The sequence below is a fragment of the Lissotriton helveticus genome, chromosome 10, assembly GCF_964261635.1.
Source record: "Lissotriton helveticus chromosome 10, aLisHel1.1, whole genome shotgun sequence".
NCBI lineage: Eukaryota > Metazoa > Chordata > Amphibia > Caudata > Salamandridae > Lissotriton > Lissotriton helveticus.
The window spans coordinates 765,183,442-765,203,707 of record NC_136071.1 but is presented as its reverse complement, the minus strand read 5'-3'; the positions used below and the strand labels follow the sequence as shown (position 1 = coordinate 765,203,707).

Here is a 20,266-nt window from a genome sequence, read left to right as displayed (position 1 = left end):
GAAAGGTGCAACAATTTGAAATACGTACTCGTTGTTGTTTGTGCCTTTTCATGATGGGTAGAAGCATATCCCCTGAAGGACAACACTGCCATGTCCACAGCTAAAGCCCTTGTCAAAGAGATCTTCCCTAGGTTTGGAATGCCGAGAATGGTCTGGAGTGACAATGGAAGTGAATTTGTGGGTCGAGTGATGAAGAAAGTATGTGAAGGGCTAGGGATCCAGCAAAAATTCCACGCTGCAAATCACCCCCAATCAGCTGGACTAGTAGAGTGCTATAATGGCACGCTAAAACTAAAATTGGCCAAAATCCAAGCGAGCTCTGGTCTTAAATGGCCTGACGCTCTGCCTTTAGCACTCCTATCAACCAGAATGACTGTGCATTCGCGAGTGGGACTTAGTCCCTATGAAATTGTGTTCGGCCGTCCGGCCAACATATGGGGAGTGCCAAGGCCGACAAAATTCAGTGAGATCGAACACCCTGTACTGCTTGATTATTTGTATGAATTGATGGCTAAATTGCGTGTTTTACACCAACAGGTTCATAATACTCTGCCTCAGGTCTCTGAAGCTCCAGGACATCCTATTACTCCTGGATCCTGGGTGCTGGTCAAGAATTTTCAGCGGACAAAGAATGACCAGCCCTGTTGGACCTGCCCCCACCTAGTTCTTCTCTCAACGAGATCAGCCGTTCGAGTGGAAGGAAAGAAAAACTGGATCCACGGCGTACACTGCAAGAGGGTCCCTTTGCCTCTGCCGTATGACCGGTGGGTCCAGGAGGGTGTTGCTGACTCTGAGACTGAGACTGTGCCTCGTTTTCGGCCTTTCAGCGATGCACGTGTAAAAGGGACAAATTCTGAAAGTGAAAGTGACAATATTTTGCGATTGGACACCACAGAGCCTGAACCCTTATTCCAAGACCAGACATTACCTGGAAAAAGACGCTATAACCTGAGGCCGAGAACTATGGACTAATAAACTTTTTTCTTTCCTTTGCCTTTTTTGAAGGTGCAGCGCTCTCATCTGAGAAACTTTTTTATTTTTGTTTTTCGAACCACCATCCGGGTTCAGCTGTAGGGTCGCGGTTGCCGAAGTCTTTGGAATGCAGCTGAAGACGTTAGGTCAACGGTTCTGGTTGGTCTAAGGGAGTTGCCCTGGACTGACAGAAGCATTCCTTAGCATAGAACACCCTACCATCGCGAGCAGCAATTAGAGAGGATGGAGTTTTTTTGAGATGGAGAGACCTGCCATAGAGATGAACTTTAAAGCTAAAATATGTAGAATGATGACCAAGAAAAGCTTTTTGATATTATGCATTTTTATGTTGTTCAGTGTAATGATGTTTTTAATAGGATTTGTGTTATTCTCTTTTCGAGTGACATTTGCACCCACTACACAGCCCATACCTCCTCCCTCTACTGTTTCCTCACATTCTTTTCACCCTTTTCCTGAACATGGATCCGTTAGGAGATTAGAGTTTATTAATAACTCCTTCGTTCAGCTTTTGCACCAACACCAATTAGTAGTGAACACGACTAACTGTTGGGTGTGTGGTCTTATGCCTCACACTACTGATAAAGGTATCCCTTACCTGGTCCTGCCTTTCAGCCATAATGGTTCTGTGTGGGCATACAGAACGATGTTCATTTATGCACATGAAGTCCACCCCCTACGTTCTGAAAAAGATAATCCAAAGAATAGTGCTCTAGTTAAGGGTATAGTAGATATGATTAGGGAAGATACTTCCTATGAGACTATCCCGAGAGATGAGACACTAGCATATATTGGATGGAACGTGACCGGATATGGAGTTACTCTGAGTGAAAAACAGCGAGCTAAGAGATCCTCCCCAATTTGTATTGTACCCCATCAGGGCCACCTATGTCTGCAAGGTAATGGCAAGAATCCCAGAGCTCAGTTAGGAAAAAGTATCTGCACGGAAACATATGTCTTTGCATCTCAGACTTCCCCTTCGTTCCTAGCAGCTAAGGGTACCTATTTCATCTGTCATGATAGGGCCTACACATGGTTGCCCCCTGACTTCTCGGGCACATGTTTTGTTTCATTCCTGTTGCCTCCCACCTACACAGCTGCGGCAGATTACCATAAGACAAGGATAGTTAGAGGTGTCTTCAGTAAAGAAGACACTGCAGGACAAGAATTTGGAGACTTCGCTAAGGGTTTCCTGCCGTTTTGGGGACCTATGGTTAACAGCAGGAACATAAGGCAATTGACGAGAGTGGTTGAATCCACCTTAGTTGTTACTGCCGGTGCCCTTAGTAACTTGACTGCTGAGCTCCAGTCGGATCGTCTTATGACCCTTCAAAACAGGGTCGCGTTAGACGTCATACTTGCAGACCGAGGTGGGGTATGTAAAGTGATCCAATCGAGTTGCTGTGTTTTCATTCCAGATAACGCTAGAACAGTGTACCAGGCCATCTCCAAACTACATAAGATCTCTGAATCCATTCATGTGGATAAAGGAGATTGGTCGTTGATAGGGTGGTTCTGGGAACTGTTATCAGCCTGGGGATGGAAGATTCTGATGGTCGTTGGGATGATCTTAGCCATTCTTTTCCTGTTCTGTCTGTGCGTACAGTGTGCTCCTGCTATATATGGCCTCTGTGCTACATCGTGTGTAAGGAAACCTGTATCTAGGGACGAGCTAAGTAATAGGATGATGCTACAGCAACATCTCAATGACTTTATGAATATAGACCTGGACTCAGATTAGCATGAGTATAGGTTATTGCCTATGTAAGGGCAAAAGGAGGGGCTGTGGTACTGAAAATTCTGGACCCGTGCCATAAACATCGTCGTATCATGACAATTTTGATACCAGCAGACCGAGAATGACTAGTATATCATACACAAGCATTTTCGGCATATTCGAGTGATCAAATCACCCTTTAATTCGAGATTCCGTCCTGAACCCTCAGGTTCCATTTTGTATACGGCAGCCATTTTGTGATTGCCCTCACATAGGCCGGTGACTAAGGCCAAAAACGAGTCTGAAGGACACGTACACCTTTGCTGACTTCTGCACGACCTGGGCAAGCTGACTCCACTGCCCGGGGCCAAACCTGTTTGGTCAGTTCCTCTCCCAGTGGCCGATCAAGATTAGTATCAAGGCACAACATGCCATAAAACCTTTCATCGCACACAAACCACGCCTAATCTTACACACACCTGTCTCTGTTCCTTACTTTATGACCTGCTTTACGAGGAGGAGGTGCCCGAATTTATTAGGGGTCCGTCGATATCTGATGAAAATGTTGGGCCTTGCCGGGTGATTTACTGTGGGTTGGACAAACTGAAAATGAGCTTGTCATCATGATGCTGCTTTTTCTTTGTAGTGAAAATATGTGAATGGTCAACTGTAAAACAAGGAATGTTTGCCTGAAGCATAATATTTTGTATAAAAAGAGAAGGCTGGCTTTGTAAGTTTGAGCAGTCTCCTGAGAATATACACCGTGTTATACTTCTAGGATACCTGCTACTGGCTGCAGCCAATAAATTCGATCTTTGACTTCACCAAGAAGACTCTGTGTTTCTGTAGTCTGGGACAGGAAGAACTCGAAGTCTTAGGGTGTGTTCCCTGGCACCGCTGGGTTCTTAAAAACCCAGTACTTCAACTACTGACTGTTGTTAGTACTTTAAAAAAAACAACTAATAAACTAAATTGTTGTATATCTATACTTACTTCAATATGACTACTTGGTGTCTGTAGTCCTTTCTTAGTGTTTCTATCTTCCCAACCTCCCATGTTACCTAAGAGTGTTCTATCTGGTATGTGCTGATTCCAGCCTTGGCAGTTGATGGTCTGGTCAGCTGTGAGGTTTGTGCTTCTGCTGTATTCTGTTGTCTCATCTTAATAAACCTATCTTAATAACCTGAAGACGTGTCCTGCTGCCTACCTAACCTACTTACAACATAAATATTATAACAAAAATGGGAAAATAAGTTTTAAAGGTCTGTTTATTGATAGTACCTATATAAATCCGCATGTACTAATACTGCATATCTAAGAAGCGATTGAGCTTTTAAGTGCCACAAGGTGACAGCATTTAAAAACAAAGAGGAGGTAAGCGTGATAGGTACATTTCAAATAGCTGTTTTTAGTGTGCATAGTTACTTTCATGTACTCATTTTTTTAAATAATAATAATACTTCATTGCTATTGCTCTGATAAATATAACAAATGTCTTTTAAATCTGGCCACATACATCTCTCCTCTGCGATCTAGACAATCTAGTCCGCCTATTTAACACCTTTCCAAGGTGTCTTGCCTGGCAAAAGACAATCGTTCCCAAGGATGAGAAAGTTTCCTATTTTCCTTTTTGCTCACTAAGTCCAAAGTCAAATGCAAGCTATAACAGACTAGTGTGCAAAAAAGATGGGTATCCATCTTGGACAATATTTTTTATGGGAGACCTCTATGTCCTCATGAAATCCATGTTGATGCCACCCTCTCTCTTGCCTACTGAAGAGGTGTAGAACTATATCCTTTCTCAGGGACACAGAAAACATGCCATTATTTGTTTCTCTTGTACAAAAGAACATGAGCTGTACTTTGTATATGCAAAATATAATGCTTTTAAAATTGTTTTAGGAATGAACTCGAGCGTCAGTTTCTAGAATTGCTGCAATTCAACATCAATGTGCCATCAAGCGTCTACGCCAAGTACTATTTTGATCTTCGCTCAATGGCGGAAGCCAACAACTTAAGCTTTCCTTTGGAGCCCCTGAGCAGAGAGAGGGCGCATAAACTAGAGGTAAGCTCGCATGACTGTTTCCAACCTTAATCTATTTGGTGGCATTATTCCATGCTTCCATGCTCGTGATGCCCCCCCAGCCGTCGTGAGTCACGGTGGGCGTGTGCGCATGACGGCCGGGGGCCGTCAAAGCCATGCCCGCGATTGGAATGTTCAGCACAGTAGTGGAATTCGCCCTGCAGCCAAGGTGTTCAGGGATGAAAAAGTATTCACTGTGGGAAGTATATGTGGTTTCTTGACAAGCTCCTGCCGGAATGTATTTGATGTCAAATGACAATCATCAGCACATCTTACAAAATCCCTACATAATTGTTAAAGCATTCTTTTTGATGGGTGCCGTGTCACAGCTAATAGGATGTGAAAGGAAGTGCTGATTAGGCTGGAGGAGGCCATCTGCTTCCAAATCACAGATGGATAAAAAGAGAGATGCTGAAGCATTGCAACCTGCCCAAATAGGTGCGAAGGAGTAAGCAGGACTGAAACTTCAACTAGTTGTTGTTTGACTTCTATGCTGTTGATTTGTAGTTCCATTATGTACGCAAAAAAGATTTGAAGACTATAACCCTGTTCCCTTTCCTACGCAGGGAGATAAGTATTTTTTTTTATTGTTGCAATCCAATATGCAAATAAATATAAATTCATTTCATACATAAGATATACTTCACAAAACATCCATATTTCTTTAGAAAAAAGGCTAAAACAAATTCATTAGACATATAAAATGGGGTTAAAGCCTCCCAGGCAGAGTACAAACAGTTGATGTCAAGATAAATTCATATTAATCCTTCATATGTTCAATCATAGACCCCCATATCAATAACCCTAGTTTCCGTTTTTGTACCCCTTTTAAGAACATAAAGACTATGTTCTAGATTAAAAATATCAAAAAATCTAGCTCTCCAGATCTCAAAAGTAGGGGTTTCCTCCTGCAAACACATGGCGGCTATGTAAAGACGAGCTACAGCAACTGCAATACAAATCAAATATCGGAATTCAAAGGCTGGGTGTCTTGCCGGGTCTGGTGTCTCAGTGGACTAATGCATCCACTACAGGACCCTGTGTTCGACCTCATGGTCACACGTTCAAATCCCGGTGGGTCCACTCAGCCTTTCATCCATCTGAGGTCGATAAAATGAGTACCATTGAGTTGGGTAACAATAAACATCTGTTATTCAGTGCCAAGATACCTCAGGGTGAACGTGCGCTTTATGTTATGTTATGTCTTCTCCTATACCCAGCACCATAGTGGTTGGTGTGATATTTATTTCCACCCCAGTTTTTTAGCTCTCGCGACCTATCAATGCGCGCAAGCGCATTGAGGGGAGCGAGAATTCATGTCCACAAAATCCTCGTCAAACCAAGGGCTTCTTGCTGCGGTTTTCTTTAAGTTCACGTGAATCACGTGACCAAACAAGCACGCGCATCAGCCTCCCTCCCTCCTAATTACATTTTTTTTTTACGGCCGCACAGCACATCAAAGGGCTTCGCCCAGTGTGCGGCTTCTCCTCCCCTAATTAATCATGGCTGGCCGGCCGTACTTTCAGTTTCCCGGCCGCTCTTCCTGTTCACACACCCGTTCTCTCTCATTTCACGTCTTCGCTATTGTCACGCATTTACCTTTTTTACCCTACTTTCCCTCATCACTCCTCACATGTATCTTTTTTTCTGTCGTTTTGTCTCCCTGTCTCTCACTGTCTGTTCATCATCCCCTCTACTCCAGTTCCTCTCTACCTTTCTTTTCACATCTCCAAGTATCAGCTCTTCTCTCCTGTCTTTGCTCTTGTATTTTCAAGTGTATGATCTCGGTGCAACAGCTTGATGTTTAGGAAACCTTGCGCATTTTATAGCTCGTCATTCTTTTGGCACCTCAGATTGTAGCCAGGCTCGTTTCCTTTCCGCTGATCTTGTTGGACCTCATTGAGGATTGCCATTCAGTTGTTTAACTTTAACTTTGAAACTGAGCGCGGCGCCGCTTCACGGACACCGCGCTCGGTTTATTTATATATTTCTTAACTTTAGCACTGAGTGCAGCGCCCGCTTCAAGGACACCACGCTCAGTGTTGAAGTTAAGAAATATATAAAGAAACCGAGCGTGATGTCCGTGAAGCGGCACGGCGCTCAGTTTTAAACTTAAGCATTTGCAATGCAATCGGACTGATTACATTGCAAATGCTTGTTTTACCAGTCGCAATAGTAAGCCACAGAAACGCAGCGAGCCCGTGCCTTGTATTCTATTAGTCAGTGGTTAATTTGTAACTGACACATGCAGACATGGAATGATGAATTCCTTAGTGTACTCTGGCGATTTATTTTGCGATCGTCTTCAGACTGGTGCAAATATTTTCAATGTCTTTCTTTCTCTCACATGTGCACTGACCCTTTATTCGGATTCAACACGTACACGCTTGTGTTCACACTATAAATACATATGTGCAGACAGGGTGCCTCTCACACGCGTGCGCATTCACTCATTCTGATCTCTACATAACCAACACAGAGGTATAATGCTTACAGACTATGCACGTGTAAACAGAAACAAACACACGGTTACACTTGCGCGCTCTTAGCCCACTACAACATACATATACAACCACCACAATACTGATGCCAGTGGTGCACGCATGTGTGTAGAAACACATTTTTCACTCTTCACGCAAACAAGTTCATATACAAGATCAGCACATGTATAGACAATCCACCTAACCCCTACATGCAGCCACAAGAATTGCGCACATAAGAACAACACAGATGAAAGGAGGAAGGCTTGCTGGCAGCTATGACGAAAGTAGGCACACAATAGTAGTGTGTACTATGCAATCAGGACACATGTGCCCCCCATAGGTAATTAAAACAAATACCAGCAATCAGTGTACACCCGTGCAGCCACACACTATGCACATTTCCTTTATGCGCCATCATGAACTCAGTCAGGCAGTATTCACTCGTATGTAGACACAACCTTTGTACACGCAGTGTTCAGTCGCACCCATGTAACTAATAGGCTTTTTAACAGTCGCAATAATAAGCCACAGAAACACAGCTAGTCCGTGCCTTGTAATCCTTAAATCAAAGATTACACGACGGCTCAAAGCCATGAAATAAAACAAGCCGAGGGAGGTGAGGGAGAGGAGTGAGCAACAAGAACAGACTGGGGTGGGGTAAGCTACTTGAGTGACTGGGAGGAGGGTGGGACACCACACCACTGCAGATAACATAACACTATAGAAGCCAGCTTTGTGTGTCATTTACCAACAACGCTGAGCTACAGAAACGTGTACAGTACTTTAGGAAAACAACCAACGGGGATTGACCGTTCAGTTCACGGTAGGCTGTCAGTCGGAAATCGTCCGCTGCTGCAGGGAAACCATGTCCTGGCTCCTGTGTTCGACCATCACTCAAACTCACCATTCGGAGTCAAACCCAGAACTTTTCCTTTCCCTACAATCGCACATCAAAGTAGGAGGGCATGTGCGCGCCGCGACAAACTGTCACCACCAGTCTCACATCTAACTGCCAGATCCTGACTACCTCCCCTTAAGACACTCCCCTAGCAGAGTACAGATCGGCCTACTCCAACCCGCACGAGATCAGTCAAACGTCACAGAATGACTGTGTATTTACCAACATAACTGCACACACACACATCCACAACACCACAACCACACAACGACACACACAACCACACAAATAAAGCCTTTCCTCCTCAGGTTTGATGTGACGTTACACACGCTGCTCAAACATATTGATCACCCTTACCAATATCCAAACAAGCACTGGCGTTGCCAATAGGTCTCGCAGTAGAAAAGTTGGAGCTATTGGTTTTGTAAATGACAAAGCCCTTTATGTTTTTAAAATGAAAAGAAAAATAAAAGGCATTGTAATTTGCAATTGTAATGTAAATTGATACTTGTATAGCGCACTACTCACCCGCAAGGGTCTCAAGGCGCTTGTACGAATACCACTGTGGAACCCATCCTGGCTTTCCCTGTGAGGTGTCCACTCTTGGGCACCCCCAAGGTGGAGGCCAGGCATCCTTAGCGTTGTGGGGGCCGTTGTGGAGATTAAGCAAGCTATTGCCCAGAGTTGCAGAGTGGGACTCCATGATTGGAATAGGCACCGAGGCGAGAATTATCAGGTCCGTGGAATTTTGAGGCCAAGACCCGCCGAGGCGGGGAATTGAACCCTGGTCCCGGACTAGACCTCTGCATCAGGGTCTGCCGCTCTAACCATTGAGCCACACTTCTCCACGTAATAGCTCCAACTTTCCTACTGCGAGACCTATTGGCAACGCCAGTGCTTGTTCTGAGAGGAATCTTTCTATATGACCCAAAAACTGAGTTAGTTTCCTACACATATAAAACATATGTACAATATCAGCTGAATCTGTACTGCACCGGAAACATTTCCCATCGCTAGCTTCCCCCCATTGCAGCATTCCGCTGTTCCATCCCTGCTTTCGAAGTCAGTGTCTTTCTTTCTGCACCTTTGAACACAGAACCAGAGATCCGCTACCTTTTTTGTCAGTCTTTCGACTATTCTCAAAAAGAATCCAGGGGTAGATTTACAAGCCCCATGTGCAACTTTTGCGTCACTTTTCCCATATTAAAAGTGACGCAAAAGTGGCGCAAGGGGAGTGTAAATCTGCCCCTCAGTGTGTAAGGCAAATGTTTGTGGTTAGAAGGGGTAGTACACATGTTATTAGTATAAACATTGTTAAAAGGAATGCCCAGGAAAAACTGCTGATTGTCTTCTCTCTAAAGGCTCTGTTCAAAGTAGTGGCTTGGATGCCCTTTAGTGTTTCCACTTTTAGCTGTTTTGTCAGTGTTTACGACTTTAGGAGGCAAGTAAGGTGAGCATAGGTAAAAGTTCATATGCTTAAAGGAAATATTTCATAAAAATTCTGTGTAATTACGCTAAATGCAAAATCTGCATAGACCATGAACTAATAATGCTCATGAAGTTTATCGTTAAACCTTTGCCTGACTAGCCACCACACACCATACACGATCACCTAGAGCTTGGGATGCCCTAGTCCCTCTTCCAGTTGACAGGGGAGTGATCAGAGTGGGAGATTGGAATCCGCGCAGGCACCCTCGAGGCTAGGGGTTGGTGACAATATGGATAAGTACCAGGACGCCAGGGTCCTCGTCTGAAGTTGAAGATGGCGGTCGATTCAGCTCCAAAGAGCTGCTAGGGTCCTGCGGGGAGAGGTGCAGCCAGAGCGGGTCCTGACCACTGCTCCTGGGTGTTAAGCATTCCCTCTGACCAAGCGGGGGGCATGAGTTGAGGGAGCACACATGCGGCCCTTGACCTGCTTGAGACCTCGTCCCAACGCTGACTGCAGGATGAGCCAAGATCCTACTGGGGCCGGAATTGCTGCCGCATTGTCTGAGGTATTGCTCCCAATTAAGCATCCTAAACACGAAGGTCAGCCTGAGCTTCCCAGAACATCATGTTGACAGTGCCTGAGCATCTACTCATTCCAGAGGCAGATTACCGATAGACAGGTGCTGGAGCAAAGAGCTGCTGTTCTGCCTGAGATTTTGCAGCAACTAACGAACTCCAAGGCCAACCATGCGAGGAGAAAATTGCCAGCAGGTGGCCTGTGAGACAGACTGAGGTGGAATGGGACATGCCAAGGAGACATGGAGCTTGGAGATGTCTCCGGCCTATGACCTGGTGACTTCTTACAATGAGAGGGGCTCCCAGCGTCAACATGTCCCCACAGAGAGCAAACTACGCTGCCAAATGAACTAGATAAGAAACTCCTGGCGACTAAAACCACCCGAGAGACATTGGAGGCTAAACTTGATGCCATCACTGTTGATGTGGGTTTCTTATGAAGGGACTGATGCAAGCTCTCAGAGAGTCAAGACTATGAAAATGACATTGAAAAACTGTGCTGTGCGTTCGATAAGTTACAGAATCAATTCACTGACTTCACTGAGAGTACGATTCCTGGAATACACAGCGAAGGACTCAATAGGCCATAATCGCCAAAGCAACATTAGGGTGGTGGGAATGCTAGAGGAAGTCAAGGGTAGTGACATGGTGTCATTTTGGGGGGCATGGATATCAGGAACATTGGCTTGCACTGATGTTGTGTTCTTTTCTTGTGTTTATTTGGTTAATGGAATTAGAACTGTGCCTTGGTGTTCTATGTTCTGTTCTGCTTCAGCCAGTACTGTAGCTGCTGCTGGAGAGGACGGACCTGTTTCTTGCTTATACCATTAAAGAAGCTTTTCACTCATAATTGCTTCCTGGATTTATACTACAACTGGGCACTCCAGGTTCTTCGCCCTAAATAAGGCACATGGGGTCCCGGCCAGAGGGCCACCACCAGTGATACCGCTCCTCCCATTGTGCTGAGACAGCACACAATATACACACACAACAGATCTGGTCAACATGGGCCCTCTAGGCTATAGAGATGGAAATTACATTTTGACCACCAAGTTACTCCTTTACTTGCAGTAATCTTCTAAGGTATATTAATGAATGGTGGAATGACCTGCAGGCTACAGATGTGTGCCAGAAGCCACTGCAGTAACCCCTAAAGCTATTTGTTTTTGATCTCTGAGTGCATAAGTCCAGTCCACAAATCTGGAACAGTAAATCTCACTAAATATTGGAAAGATACCAGACCGGAAAAACAGATGACTGAGATTTGAGAAGCAGCAGTTAAATATGTGTTAGCACTGGTCTGTATACTGAAACGTAAGTTGCCACAGTATGTGTATTCCTGTATGTGTTTGCTCTTACTATGAAGGAATATGTGGATGTATTACTGCAAGTATGACGACCATTTGTGCCTTACTGTGTCCTGAATGTGCCCATATTTATGATGGTCTGTACTTGCCGGCCGGTGGTGTTGTCTGGGTGCACAGGCATACCGGTAGGTATTTTGTATGTGTGCGCCTGTAGGCATGTTGCCTGTCGTCCTATATGTATCAGTGCGTGTCCATCTCAGTTGCTGTGATATTCAGCTCAGCTTTCTTTTCTCAGTTGTGGTTTAGAGGTTGGTATTTCTCCAGACTACCCTCTGCTGTGTGGAGTTGGTTGAAGCAGACAGTGTGTTCTATGAGATGGCAGAATTGTGAGGGGGAGATGGCATGCACATGAGAGGGGGAGCGGGGAGTGCTTGAGACAGAGGAAATCCGGACCTGTGGTTGGAGGCTTAAGGGCCTGTGTACAGGATTATGCAAAAAGAGCACCCCCCTTGGGCAGCGGGATGGAAGTGCTGAAATGCACAGGAAAGGCCCTGTGGGTAGGAAAGGGGAAGGCCCTATGGATAGGAAAGGGGATGGCCCTATGGATAGGAAAGGGGAAGGCCCTATGGATAGGAAAGGGGAAGGCCATGTGGATAGGAAAGGGGAAGGCCCTGTGGATAGGAAAGGGAAGACCTGCGGGTGAAGGGGTTGTAATATTCAGGAATTGCAGATATAGCTGTTTCATTAACCACGTTCCCTCAGTGTTTGGGATTTATACAGAAAGTCTAGCACAGGGAATGGACTCTTGATTTCTTTGTCTCTAGTACCTGTCTGAGGAGAATACTCAAGTCATCTTTCCAAAACAGGTTACTGACACATGACCAGCTGCATGCAGGTAGTGGTCCCACAATGAATTCTGCAAAGAGAGTGATGTGTGCCTTTTCCAGAAACCCTCCTGAGAAATTTTAAAGATGCATAAATTGCGTTTCACGTTCAGCTACGTTATAAATAAAAGCCAGAGCTCACGTCCACCTTACAGAACACTTGCAGACATCTTGTTCGGGACAGCCCCGCATAGACCCTGCTGCTACAGTTCTTCCTGAAGGTGGACCTGACTACCTCCCATTTTCTAGTGGATGAGAGCTAGTCTGAAGGCCCTGCTGAAGCTTGGCTCTTCTTCTCTGCTGCTTATCCTTCCTGTTTGGTGCTGCTAAGGGAGTCCAGATATGTGCCCAGAGCACCCAGTGCCCTCCCTACCCATAACCAAAGACAGCAGAAGGACTGCATTAAGAAGCACAAGTACAGGAGAGCTCACTCTGTCTGGAAAACTCCCTCCATCCCTGCACCAAATCGTATTGCTTTCTCATCACCATCTAACCCTTCTTTATTGCAGAACTAAAGTAGATGTGATCGCTAGCCAGATTGAGAAGGGCCTCATTGCTCCGGTGCGAGTATCCTTTTTAGGTTTTCGTCTGGACAGTGAATGTGCTGTGCATGTGAATTGTATTGTTTTTAATATAAACTTAAAAGGGCCTCCTCTCTTTCCTGGCTTCTCATTGGTTACCTTTCCTCCATTTTTATTGGCTTTAGCATATTTTCCTGCATTTACCAAGGCTTGTTCCTCGTCTGCTTCTCTTATCAATTTCTCACCACCGAAATACTGTTAACATCCGCTTTGGTGGAACTTTATTTTCATAAAGTTTTGCTTTTACTATTGCAGCATATATATAGCAATTTATCACCAAGAGAGATTAAGTGATTTGAAAAGAATCACAGGATGTTGCGTAGTGCCGCCGAGACTCGAACCAGGATCCCCAGCTCTCGAGTCAGCAGCTTTTGCTGCTGTTCCGCATCCTCTCCACTCCTATGTTATTAGGTCGAGCCTGTAACAGCGCGCATGCGCTGTTCTGGCGAGGACTCATGTAGGGGCTTTCAGAAATTGCTTCAGATACTTGCACATGCTGCGTGTGTGCTTTTACTTTTGCCCCAGGCTATTGGCTTTGCGTGCGTCTTTTTAACAAAGACAGCACGCAATTGGCCAAAGGAAGGTGCATTGCTCTGCCCATGGCATATTGGTGGCGGTTACCCGCACAGGCCACATCTGTTTTCCATTATCGTGCCCAGACATGGGCGCAATAATTGAAAACAGATCGCTCGCGCGCACACCCCTCGCGGGCTTGTTTCCCTGAAATGGTTCACCCCCTGGGTCTGCACTGGACCGTGCATTAATTGCCTACACAGCCACTAAGGGGAGCGCGGTTAATAATTCACTATGTTTCACCAAGGGAGAGACAAAGTTTATCCTGCTTTTATGAATGGGAGCAGCTGCTGGTAGGCACCAACTCTTGCTCTGGAAGCCCACACTGTGCACCTGGTTAATGTAACCCGTTTAATTCTCTGCCACCAAGTGCATTGCTTGCCTGCAAAAAGGGAATACTCTGGGTACTCTAACTCAACAGAAACTGAAGGCTTTTGGGGTTCTAAACCAACGCATGCGTGGTAAAAGACAAAAACTGCACCCTTCCGGCTGGGAAAATGAGAATAATGTCCTGGTGTAAGCTGTTCACTGGCCAGGACAATGGGTTCAGTCTGCGCGGTGACATAGCGTGAATCAAAAACATCACATCCCTCAAATAGTTTCCGCTCATGAATGACCTGGAGCGTGAGCAAGAAGAGGGATTCGAGTGCCTTTGACATGGTGTACCCACTGGATTGAGAGATCCAGAGTGAATCGATTACAATCTCTGTTCTAACAACTTCTGGAATCTGTCCTCTTTTTATAATCCTTTCCTGGCATGTTGGCCCCCGTAGCGTCCTCAATGAAACCGACCCATGATGTGCCCACACCTTTTGTTATAGGTTATATGGGGAGTGCTTACATAACAGACGTGTGACCTCATCAGAGGACACCATTGCTCATCAGAGGAGGGATGGCATGGGCGACCTTTCCATGCTACGATTATCTACACTCTACTTCAAGCACCCAGCCCTACCAGCCTTTCAGACGCCCAGTCCCTGCTAGAGGTGAAAGCCATGCAGGCCTATCGGAGGCACAACCCTATAAACCTTTAAGAGAACACCATCCTGCCACTGTCTGACAAACGTGATCCTTCAGACCCTTCGGAGACTCTTCTTATACGAGGTTGGCACATCCCCAGCTCCATGAGTATGCCAGAGGCCCAGCCCCATTGGCATTTCGGGGCTTCGCTAGACGCTTTCCAAGCCCTATATGTATTTCAGCCCAAACGGCCTTTCGGAGATGCGCCTGATACGAGGTAGACGTTTCCAGGCGTGACTCCCGCCGCGCAGCGACCTCCTTGTGAATGCTGGGACTACAGAATTCCATTGGCTTCTCTTATAAGGCTGGGCGGCCTAGTCCTACAGTTTCTTATTTGAACCACGTCAAACTGGCCCTAAAGTAATTTCAAGGCTTCCAGTGACGGTAGTAAACACGTTCAAAGTCCACGTCACTGTGCATAAACCCGACGGTGCTAAAGGGCCAAAGTATCTACGGAAGCGGACATCACACTGCATGCCCACTAGGACGTTCTGATCCAGGCCTGTATGCCTGATCAATTTACAGCCAAAACCTGATACACCAAGGTAAGTCCCACATCGAGGAATGAATCAAAGAGATATCACACAGGCCAGATGAAAACACCATCTGAAACCAACAGATACAATAAAACACCAATAAACAATTCTAACAGACAACTACATTTTTGCTTGTAAAGGTGCATTAGAGGCCCAAATACAAACAAGTCAACAAATGGAAACCATTTGTAAACTGCCAACTGGAACTGAAGCAGGGCTGCCCGCTTATGAAAATGCATCTGCTATCTCATACAGTGGAGATTTGGAACTGCTCTCTTCCGTGTAGTTATTAGCGACATAGCCCACAGTTCTTGCCTAACCCAGGGTACGTATTTTAATACCACCTAAACAACTTCCACGCATAGATTTAAGGGGAACAAATGTGTTTATCAATGGGATACAGTACATCTGACACCCACTGTCTCTGTTCCATGTGCTCCATGTGCTGCATTCTTTAGGTCAAAGACACGGAGCTAGGGTGATATCATTCTTAAAACCTAGAAGCAGTCTTGTCACGCACTTCAGCGCCTGAGGGTTAAGCTGAGAGCACTCAGCCGAAGCCTGCGGCCTAACGTGTTATTTATTCTGGAACTTGCCATACATAACCTCAGGAAGTCAGTGGTTCCAAACTGACACTTTGAAAATGTTTTATCCCCTGTACAAAGTTACATTTGTGCAATATTCCCCGCCCCAAGGTCTCCACCTCAACATCTGTGCCCTTTCACTGGCATTGCGTGTGGGGTTTGGCATTGCAAACCCCAAAGCGCAAGGCACAGCCCGCATTTCAGGCCCAGCCCCAAACCTGCCGCTCTGTGGTCTGGCTGATGGGCAGAGCACACTACCTGCAAAACTCGAAGGGGGCGTTTATTGCAAAGCCCTCTACTAACACTAACAAGCATTTGCAATGCAATAGGTCTCGCATTTGCGAGAGTTTGAGCTATTGGCATTGTAAACGACAATGCCTTTTATTTATGCGTTTGAAACCCTGCAAACTGTGCGTAAACCAGCACTTTGTACTTCTAAGAAGCAAGGCTGGCAATCTGTTTTACTGCCAGCCTTGCTTTTTGTAAGCAAGGACTATACTTACAAAGTGCGTGTTTATGCACCAGTTGCAGGTTTTTAAAACAAATGAATAAAAGGCATTGTCATTTACAATGCCAATAGCTCCAACTCTCAAGACCTATTGCATTGCAAATGCTTGTCTGTCAGAGAGCTCTTTTTTCTCTCAGATGATGATTGATGAAAACAGCTCCTTATTCATTTCCATAAGTGAAACCAATGCATTACCCATACTTGTTTTAGGTGGGCTCTATACCATCCCCGTGAGTTATACTCTGGTCTGCTCCATTCATCATCAGGCTCGGCTACCCCGAGTGAGGAGACCCTGACCCGGAGCCAGTAGCACCCACAGGCATTGAGATATTCTTATTTAAGGGACCATGACCTGTAATCCTACACTTGGAGATGGATTTATGTTCTCAGACTCTGTTATTCACTTTCCGAAATTCAGACTCTTGACAGTTCACTTGTACAGTTACTGTTGAATTGTATTTCGATGTATAGTGCATTTCTATTTGTTTTAGCCCTTATTTAGAGTTTGTGGTCAGCATGCATTTAACATTTTGATCTTTAATTCTACTGTAGATATATGGATTTTTAGATATAATGAAAGTGGGTGTTTACTAAACCTCACAACATTGGCATCCACATCCTTATTGCAACCATGATGATTGTTTTACACTGTACCTAGACTCACCGCTGTGGCACCTCCTTTGAGATAGGCCTTGACTACTTGCTCACATCTACCTGGAATATCATGGACATTTTTTAAGTCTACTTTCAAGTGCTCAGATTAACCCGCTCACATTTCCTAGTGTTTGTCCCTGTGACTACTATTATCTGAGAAAGAGCCATGCACCTTTTCATGAAACATGCACAGTAATACTATTGGCTGGTTATTGCACATTAAAAAAAAAATCACTCTTCCACTTTTCCTTTTTTTCTTTGGTAAGAGTAATTCCTGATCAATATTACTGAGTAATAAACTTTGATTATTGGATCAGAGTACCTGTCTCTTAATGTATTTATCCATATGCCTATATATGTATTTAAATCCATATGGGATCTGGACACCTGGCTTCACAAACTGATTGTAGCGGGACTGCTAACAGGGCATTCAGAGATCTGTAAATACTATTACAATGTTATTGGTGCATGCGCTGACAAATGACGAGCCACTCCAGAGGTGATATGATGATGATCGTGTTCACTACAACACAGACAAATATCTCCATAAACACCCCATTTCCTTGCAATTCGAGTGGATGATACAGTGTTGTGCATAACACTTTAACATTGTTTTGTAGATTAATTTCGTATTTTATCTTACATGTGGAGCCTAATTTTTTGCACCGTTGTATTTTTAGGCTATTTCACGGTTGTGTGAAGACAAGTATAAGGACTTCAGGAAAGCTGCTAGAAGACGGTCTGCTAGTGCAGACAATCTGACTGTAGTTCGATGGTGTCCAGCCATCATCTCCTAACAGGAATGCCTGCTGTCCTTACTGACTCCTCCATTTACTTTTGTTTTGATATCAGGAAAGAAGATTTGCTTTGTTAGTTATTGCTCTGGCACGGTGCCTTTTCAGTGCCTCCCTATCACACACAGTAAGTGGAAAAGTTGGATCAATTTTCTGAGAACATTTGAAGCAAAGGCACCTTCGCTGTTTATTTCTTTTTTCAACAGTAGACAAAAGGAAATGGTGAACCTGATGTTGCAATAAGTAACACAAGAAATGTTACCCGAAAAATGAGTGGAGACAGTTAAAAGATTAAGCAGTACGAGTATGATTGACAGTTGTATGTGCTCTAAATTAAACTATTGCATTGGAAACACCGGAACATGGAGCTTGTGTGAAGTGTTATTTTTGTGGTATCATACACCACCACCCATTGCCGTTTCTTCTGTAATTCTAACTATTTCTGTGCTTTCCCCAACTTACAAATGGTCTGTCTGTATTAGCACCTACTTCAAACAGATTGTGTTGTTAGGCTTTTTGTCACTACATTTCGTGTTCAAGCGTTTTTTTTGTTGTTAAAAAATCTTTTTTCTTCACTCGAATTCATAAAACATGCTTATCAATGCCTTTATATAAACCTGGCCATAGTGCTGAACCAAAAGTGTATTCAATGATCGTTCCTAAATGACTTTTAATTTATACTATTTTTGAAAGTATGGATTCCTTTTACGTTCTGTACTGTGTTATCTTAATTCTTAAGCAAGAATGTGTTGGTAATTTGAAGATTTTTAAGATGCTGAAGGCCAAATCAGGGATGACCTGCAGTAATGATTGTAGCCCGGCTGAAGATATTTGACACTTGCGCTGAATTGTTTGAAGTATGAATACTATTTACCCATTTACTTTGTTCCTTCATATCTAAATCTAGATACATTGTTGCAAGCAATATCTTTGAAGATTTTATATGTTTACTTTTGAGTCAATGTTGAGCTGTTTGTAGAAAATCAGAAACTTAAAAAAAATGTTTTTTATGTATCAACTGAGAGATTCTACTAGATGATGAAAGAAGAGCTGTAATTCATTAAGATGTCTACCACCATTGAACAACAACAACTTGCATCTTTTATTGTAGGTGCTGCTAATAATTGAAAGCAGATTGAAGCTGTGAAAAAATACTGTTTTTGTTGAAATGTACCAAGAATCTTGATTATAAAATGTTTTTACATAATGAGCCTTACGGGGTGCCAAGAACGTTTTATAGTAAGTTAATATGCATCTCCTTAGAATGGTTTGATTTATGTATGGGAGCCCATAGAACTTTTTCTGTGAAGGGGACTTTTGCACATTTTTGAAATTTACTTGCAAACAAAAAGTTGCAGATTTCTTGAAGTCCAGTTTGTGGGCCTGTGAATGCACTAGCTGGGAAATATAACATTTTACTGTTTTCGTCTGGGACCACTTTTGGTACTTTGACAAATATAGAACACTTATATTATCCTAAATATAAAGTTTGTTGTACCTCCCTGAAGGAGCAATTGATAGCATTGCTTGAAATCATTGTTAACAAACGGTTAGTGAAGCAAACCCCTGGTTTTGAATCGGCATAAAACAAGGACTCTACAGTATTTGTACTCATGAATGTTAAAAGGTCAATGGAACATTAGGAATATGTTAATCATTATATCATAGTGCCAATTCTATGTAATTTCGAGATTGTCACCAATGTCCTAAAAAAAGAAAGAATGTTAAATTACTTTGCAAATGTTATAAAGTGTTTAGTGTGCACTGCAATCTGAAAGTTAAAATCAACCTTCTTGAGAGACCATTTGATCATAAAATCCCTTATAACACCACTTTGGACTGTATGTGTATCTCAGACTTTTTTTTATCAATACATTGCTGAACAATTTCTTATATTTATAGACGAAACCTGGTTTTAAGTGAGAGAAATGTAAATCCTAAACTGTGTTATATTATGCTGCATCTGCTAGGATCTTCATGCAGTATATCAAATTACTTTCAGGATTGTATAGTCTATTTATTGTATGTATGTACATACATGCTAACACTTCAACTTTTAGAGGATTCCGGAAAACTTGGCTCAGTCTCTTTAAGACTGTTAAATCTTGCTTTAGCCTTGGCACTGGACTCTACCTCTGTATTTTCCTTAAAATGGATTATGTGAATAATTTGGTTCCCTTCTGTGCACTAAGAGTACAAACAGAATCTGCTGTATATGTGGATTTGTGACTTTACATTATCATTTTGCATAACACTTAAAATGCCTTTTTATTTGTTTTTTTTATTTTCATTATGCTGAAAATCGTTATCGCTTTTGTTCTGGTTTGTTCTAAGTTTGCCAAAAAGTACAGTACCTATGGATGACTCTTAGTGACTGTAATTTGTCTGCAAGGTAAATCAATACTATATAATAAAGCTGGATTACTATTTAGGTTTTGGCTCTCTTTGTGTTGTGTGTAACCAATTTAAATTGTAAAAGACTAGATACGCATGGATGTTACTTTACTAATTGTCAATCATAAACAAGAATATGTATCTGAAAATCAATTAGGATAGTACACACTCTCAAACCCTGCAATGTTTTGTTTGGATCTTCAGATGATGTGTGTGATCTAAATGTTCATTAATGGAAATTTCCAAATCATTATAT

At 43.5% G+C, this 20,266-nt stretch overlaps 1 protein-coding gene across 1 annotated transcript in view; it reads left to right on the top strand.

Annotated features, from left to right (window-relative positions):
- CCNY (cyclin Y) overlaps positions 1 to 20,047 on the top strand; it is a 503,311-nt gene extending 483,264 nt beyond the window's left edge. The window contains exons 9-10 of the mRNA XM_078663312.1: positions 4,610 to 4,772; positions 17,503 to 20,047. Coding sequence (XP_078519438.1) covers positions 4,610 to 4,772; positions 17,503 to 17,619 — 280 coding nt within the window. The 3' untranslated portion in view covers positions 17,620 to 20,047. The remainder of the gene's footprint in view (positions 1 to 4,609; positions 4,773 to 17,502) is intronic.
- Positions 20,048 to 20,266: the final 219 nt, after the last annotated feature.